Source organism: Salmo trutta, chromosome 15 (assembly GCF_901001165.1).
Source record: "Salmo trutta chromosome 15, fSalTru1.1, whole genome shotgun sequence".
Taxonomy (NCBI): Eukaryota; Metazoa; Chordata; class Actinopteri; order Salmoniformes; family Salmonidae; genus Salmo; species Salmo trutta.
In genome coordinates this window covers 37,233,094-37,240,496 of record NC_042971.1, presented here as the reverse complement: position 1 = coordinate 37,240,496, position 7,403 = coordinate 37,233,094, and the positions used below count along the sequence as shown (strand labels likewise).

Below are 7,403 nucleotides of genomic sequence, written 5' to 3'. Positions count from 1 at the left end.
TTTTTTACTCCATGTGTAACTCTGTGTTGTTGTATGTGTCAAACTGCTTTGCTTTATCTTGGCCAGGTCACAATTGTAAATGAGAACTTGTTCCCAACTTGCCTACCTGGTTAAATAAAGGTGAAAAAAAAGAAAAAAAAGGTGTCATCAAGGCAAAGGGTGGCTATTTGAAGAATCTCAAATCAAAAATATATTTTGATTTAACACTTTTTTTTGTTACTAGTAACCACTTTTTTTGGTTACTAAATTATTCCATATGTGTTATTTCATAGTTTTGATGTCTTCACTATTATTCTACAATGTAGAACATAGTTAAAAAAATAACAACAAAAACTTTTTTATATTTTTATATTAATACTTTTTTGATTGGGATTTTTCAGCTGTACTGCAGCACTCTCAGAACCCCTACTTCCTACAGCTATGTTGGTCAGAGCAAAGCTGTCTTCCCACATATTAAGGCTAAATGTGTTGCTATAACACATTTCCTATACAACTTGAAGTGCCATTAACATCGGATGACATTAGTTGCTTTGCATTTCATGAAAACACCTGGGTAGCTTTGATGTGTCGTCTACACTGTGCTGTGGCAACAGAAGTGGTATTGGTTTGTTTAATCTAACAATCAGCTGAGGTGACAATAACTTGATAATGCCGTCTATACGTGCGACTATAATGCGTGTTTTAGCTCTGAGTAGTGATTTGAGATAGTGCCGACGGCATTCCTATTGGTTTAATGGAAACGTGATGACATGTAAGATTTACTCGCGTAGTATAAAACCTCCCCTCTATAACGGAACCAAGGCATCGTGGACAGGACTTCGTACCAGTGACAACTGTACATCAACTGTATATCAAATACTGGAATCATCCTAGCTGCCACACTACAACACTTAGGAATCATGAGTGAGGTAGGTGTACCTGCTTTATTTCAATTAGCTCTATCATAATAGCGTAGGCTAATAAACGAATCTATGGATAGTCTGCTGCTGCTAATTTCAGTATTCAAACGGAGGGCAAACAAATCCTGTCAAAGTGGGATACAGCGTGAAATAAAATAAATTGTTTGTAGTTTCTGCTATGGCAACGATAGTAATCGTTTCGCTAGAATATAAGCAAGTGTCAATGAAGTCCAGCCGATCTAAAATGATTTATTATCCAACTCCCGGTAAACCAACCCAAAACGGTCCGCTCTGAACCACCACTGGTAATTTTTGTCCTTATGTGGAATTTTTTGTTCAGTTTGTTTATACAATGATGCATGCTTTGGAAATATAGCTTTGGAAATGTAGCCTGCGTGCTTATCTTTGTAGGGTAGACACCTTAAAGTAAACACAATTCCAGACCTGGTGTCATAGACTAGACGTAACATAGTAAACGTAAATCCAGGATGAGCAAAATAGTATGATACAGTATATCACATTTGTTACAGTTACCTAAGACAGAAGGTTACTTTTACCTCTTAAGGATCTGCCCCTTTTTTTCAATTTTTGCCTAAAATGACATACCCAAATCTAACTGCCTGTAGCTCAGGACCTGAAGCAAGGATATCCATATTCAAGGTACCATTTGAAAGGAAACACTTTGAAGTTTGTGGAAATGTGAAAGGAATGTAGGAGAATATAACACAAGGAATCTAGTAAAAGATAATACAAAGAAAAAAAACAACCGTTCTTTTGTATTTTTTTGTACCATTTTTGAAATGCAAGAGAAAGGCCATAATGTATTATTTTCAGACCAGGTGCAGTTTAGATTTTGGCCACTAGATAGCAGCAGTGTATGTGCAAAGTTTTTGACTGATCCAATGAACCATTGTATTTCTGTTCAAAATGTTGTATCAAGACTGCCCAAATGTGCCTAATTTGTTTTATTAATAACTTTTCATTTTCAAAATTGTGCACTCTCCTAAAACAATAGCATGGTATTCTTTCACTGTAATAGCTACTGTAAATTGGACAGTGCAGTTAGATTAATAAGAATTTAAGCCTTCTGCCAATATCAGATATGTTTATGTCCTCGGAAATTTTGTTGTTGCTTACAACCTCATGCTAATCGCATTAGCCTACGTTAGCTCAATCGTCCCGTGGAAAGGACACCGATCCTGAATAAGTTTTTAAGGCAAAAATTAAAGAAGTGTGGTTGGTCAAGGTGGACAGGTAGGCATATAACACAATTTATTTTTATATCATGTTGAAATCACATTAGTTGACAACTCAACCAAATGTAAATCAAATTATACATTGAACTGACGTCTGAGCCCAGTGGGATATCATACAAATTGTAATTCGTAACAAATAATACGAAATGGATGAGACATCCACAAATTAATGCATACCATACAAAACCTAACATAGCATACTAAATGGAGGGAAACAGATTTACTTTTTACTATGTTACGTCTACCCTTGAGTCCAGGTTGCAGCCCAGCAGCAGCAGCAGCTCCACATTTGTTTTCTGGTGCATTGTGATTTTAATGTATTGTTAGAAGAGAAAACCATAAATCATCTGACTAACTCTATACTTAAGTGAGGACATACTAGGATTATGAACTGTGTCAATTAGCCCAATGACAAGAGGAAACATGAATTTACGTGGTTACATAATAACTGAAGACTTTTGTTGAATGGTTACAGTTTCATATGGCCTCTAATCTGGCAGAAATCACAGAAGAACAAACCAGCATTCCGCTCCAGGCGTTCCACACGCAAAATACAAATATTCCGGGAAATCGGAAGCAGGTTGTCTAATGGCCGCTGTTGCTGTAAAGAGCCATATATAGTCATTTACATTTACGTCATTTAGCAGACGCTCTTATCCAGAGCGACTTGCAGATTGGTGCATTCACCTTATGATATCCAGTGGAACAACCACTTTACAATAGTACATCTATATCTTTAAAACATTTTTTTGGGGGGGGTTAGAAGGATTACTTTATCCTATCCCAGGTATTCCTTAAAGAGGTGGGGTTTCAGGTGTCTCCGGAAGGTGGTGATTGATTCCGCTGTCCTGGCGTCGTGAGGGAGCTTGTTGGGGTGCCAGAGCAGCGAACAGTTTTGACTGGGCTGAGCGGGAACTATGCTTCCGCAGAGGTAGGGGGGCTAGTCAAAATGTTTTATGCAGTCTTTATTTAACGGTTGTTGTCATACTGTAAAGGCCTACTCGATCATGTAGTCTTCTCATTTAATATTTGCATTTGAGGTATTCAGAACTACTTAGAGAGAGAGCGAGGCCTACATAAGGGAATATTCTACCTGTGTGAGAATCCTTTGATAAACAAGATTGTTGAGCTATGACATGGAAATGAATGCTTAATCCAGCATGAATAGTATATGTGTTAGTTGAAGCGGGAGTGATATTGACCTAGACACAAAGTCTGCCAATCAACCGAATGCATCAGTCAGTTCAGTTAAGCCATAAAAACCATGTCTATAACCATCATGTCTCAGCTGAAGGCAATTGGTCTCTGTGCTTATTACACTGCTAGAGAAAAACAGAACAAGCCATCCCAGAATCCAGTATATGCAAACACTGCACTGAGCGCTGGAAAAGAACACATCCTACAGTCACTGAATAATTCAAGGCATACCGCTGACCCATTGAAATAACACATTCTGTTCTGTCATTGCAGAGCAGGGGGAAATGGAAATAAGTGAGGCCCCAATCTGGGACCTTATCACTGTCTCGTTCCCTCAGAACAATGGGCCAATCTTAGAAACAATTGAGCTGCATTTTTTTGGGTCGCTTGCCCGGTGTATAGGCTAGTACAGTTGGCCTCGCGCAACACAATTGCTTTCTGTCAATGGAATCCAGCAGCAGTTGGCCGAGAGAGACAGAGAAGAAGAGACAGACAGAGAAGAAGAGACAGACAGAGAAGAAGAGACAGACAGGGAGAGAGAGACAGACAGGGAGAGAGAGACAGACAGGGAGAGAGAGAGACAGACAGACTGGCTGGCCGCGGCAGTGGCAGATGAGGCTAGTCTTCTTAGCTCTACAGCAGCCCCCCACCCCTCCCTCTCAACAGCTGCCCCCTCCTCTCTCTACAGCTGCCCCCTCTCTCTCCTGGTACACACTCTGCCTGGATAGGTGGTCCAATGGAGAGGCTCGGTCAGTGGCTGCCTCAGTGTGTGGGTGAGGGAAGCCTTCCCAGGCAACCCTACCCAGTGGGATCCCGAGTGGCGCTGCGGTCTAAGACACTGCATCTCAGTGCTCGAAGCATCACTACACTACCTTGGTTCCATCCCGGGCTGTATCACAACCAGCCTTGATTCGATGTCCCATAGGACGGTGCACAATTGGCCCAGCGTCGTCCGGGTTAGGGGAGGGTTTGGCCGGGGTAGGCCGTCATTGTAAAATAAGAATTAGTTCTTAACTGACTTGCCTAGTTAAATAAAAAAAATTGAAATAAAACACATTGAGTAAAAAACACATAACACACCTGGGTTTTGGATTGGCTTTCTAGTTGTGTTAGCTACCGGTCTTTAGTGCAACATTAAGTCGACATCAACCAAAATGTAATTGTGATGACAATTATGAAAGACATGAATTGCACTTTTGAATTCCGTAAAGTCAGTGTGGAAGAGGTGAAAAAAATGATTGTTGTCTATCAACAATGATAAGCCACTGGGGTCTGACAATCTGGATGGAAAATTACTGAGGATAATAGCAGACGATATTGCCACTCCTTTTTGCCACATCTTCATTTTAAGCCTACTAGAGAGCGTGTGTTCTCAGGACTGGATGGAAGCTAAAGTCATTCCGCTACCCAAGAATAGTAAAGCCCCCTTTACTGGCTCAAATAGCCAACCAATCAGCCTGTTACCAACCCTTAGTAAACTTCTGGAAAAAATGGTGTTTGACCATATACAATGCTATTTCACAGTAAACTAATTGACAACAGAATTTCAGTGTGCTTATAGGGAAGGACACTCAACAAGCACAGCACTTACACAAATGACTGATGATTGGCTGAGAGAAATTGATGATCAAGTGATTGTGGGGGCTGTCTTGTTAGACGTCAGTGCAACTTTTGACATTATCGATCATAGTCTGCTGCTGGAAAAACGTATGTGTTATGGCTTTACACCCCCTGCTATTTGATTTTATTTTATTTGGATCTCTTTTAGTCCCCATTTGGACTAATCTTCCAAGAGTCCTTAAATATTAAAATACAATTTATATACGAACACATTTTCACATATAACACACTATTACAAACATACATAATATACTAACGTAATAAAAATAAATAATCAATCTAAAAAATATGAATTCTTCATCTACTGTAATCCCACAACATTTCTGTGTATTATATTTAAATTGTTTTAAAATAATGTTTAAATGTATATATTGATATATTGCTATGATGTGGATAAAGAGTTACTTGTCTAACAGAACACAGAGGGTGTTATTTAATGGAAGCCTCTCAAATATAATCCAGTTATAATCAGGAATTCCTCAGGGTAGCTGTTTAGGCCCCTTGCTTTTTTCAATTTTTACTAACGACATGCCACTGACTTTGAGTAAAGCCAGAGTGTCTCTGTATGCGGATGACTCAACACTATACACGTCAGCTACTCCAGCGACTGAAATGACTGCAACACTCAACAAAGAGCTGCAGTTAGTTTCAGAGTGGGTAGCAAGGAATAAGTTAGCCTTAAATATTTCTAAAACTAAAAGCATTGTATTTGGAACAAAACACTCACTAAACCCTAAACCTCAACTAAATCTTGTTAAAAATAATGTGGAAATTGAGCAGGTTGAGATGACTAAACTGCTTGAAGTAACCCTAGATTGTAAACTGTCATGGTCAAAACATATTGATGCAGTAGTAGCTAAGATGGGGAGAAGTCTGTCTATAAGAAGGCAGAGCATCGCTTTATTAACAACACTATCAACAAGGCAGGTCCTACATACAGGCCCTAGATTTGTCGCACCTTGACTACTGTTCAGTCGTGTAGTCAGGTACCACAAAAAAGGACTCAGGAAAATTGCAATTGGCTCAGAACAGGGCAGCACGGCTGGCCCTTGGATGTACACAGAGAACTAATATTAATAATATGCATGTCAATCTCTCCTGGCTGAAAGTGGAGGAGAGATTGACGTCATCACTACTTTTATTTATGAGAGGTATTGACATGTTGAATGCACCGAGCTGTCTGTCTAAACTACTGGCACATAGCTCGGACACCTATGCATACCCCACAGGACATGCCACAAGTGGTCTCTTCACAGTCCCCAAGTCCAGAACAGACTATGGGAGGCACACAGTACTACATAGAGCCATGACTACATGGAACTCTATTCCACATCAAGTAACTGACGCAAGAAGTAAAATTAGATTTGTAAAACAGATTTTTTTAAACGCTTTATGCAACACGGGGACTGTGTATCAACACACATATTGGCACAGATACACACACACACACACACACACACACACACACACACACACAATAACATACGCACTATACATACACATGGATTTAGTACTGTAGATATGTGGTGGAGTAGGGACCTGAGGGCACACAGTGTGTTGTGAAATCTATGAATGTATTGTAATGTTTTAAAAATTGTATAAACTGCCTTAATTTTGTTGGACCCCAGAAAGAGTAGCTAATGGGGATCCATAATAAATACAAAATACACTGAGGTATGAGATCATACTGTACATCACAGAGCACACATCTGACAATGATTCTCCCTCCTCATGGTTTATATAGGTTTCTATGGTACTGCATGAACACAGGATCTTATAAATAAGATCACTCTACCCCTACCTATATGTACATATCTACCTCAATTATCTTGTACCCCTGCACATCGACTCAGTACTGGTACGCCGTGTATATAGCCAAGTTATTGTTACTCATTGTGTATTTGTTCCGTGTGTTATTATTGAAAAAATATATCTTTACATTGTTGGGAAGGGCCTGGAAGTAAGCATTTCAATGTTAGTCTACACCTGTTGTTTACGAAGCAAGTGACAAATAAAATGTGATTCAATAAGATATTACAAAGTGGGATCTTGCAGCACATAAGACATTTGCTAGCTTCCCATCTCCATGATGGATTTATATGCCCATAAAGAATCAAGGCCAAGGCTTTAGAGGGGCTCTGTGAATAAATAATTAAATGGAAATCAATGCCAATAATCCCCACTAGCTCACCTCCCACCCCACCACTCATTTACTTTCACACAAAGTTTCTACCTATGGGGCTATAAATAGGCCAAAATATACTCACCAGTTTGTGCCCAGTATGAAGACACTGGAATAGAATGACGATGTGTTCAAACAATGTGCAGGTAACCAGTCAAGATGGGGCCCAGTATTGGGTTACTACTGGGTTATATAATCAGACTATGCATGTGTAGAGCAGAAAAGAGGTGGTGCGCACAGTGTATGGGG

General features: G+C 39.7%; 1 protein-coding gene across 2 annotated transcripts in view; it reads left to right on the top strand.

The window, feature by feature from the left end:
* The first annotated feature begins 782 nt into the window (after positions 1 to 782).
* LOC115148921 (calmodulin regulator protein PCP4) overlaps positions 783 to 7,403 on the top strand; it is a 28,161-nt gene continuing 21,540 nt past the window's right edge. For both annotated transcript variants that reach the window (XM_029691238.1, XM_029691237.1), the window contains exon 1: positions 783 to 908. In XM_029691238.1, coding sequence (XP_029547098.1) covers positions 900 to 908 — 9 coding nt within the window. In that variant the 5' untranslated portion in view covers positions 783 to 899. The remainder of the gene's footprint in view (positions 909 to 7,403) is intronic.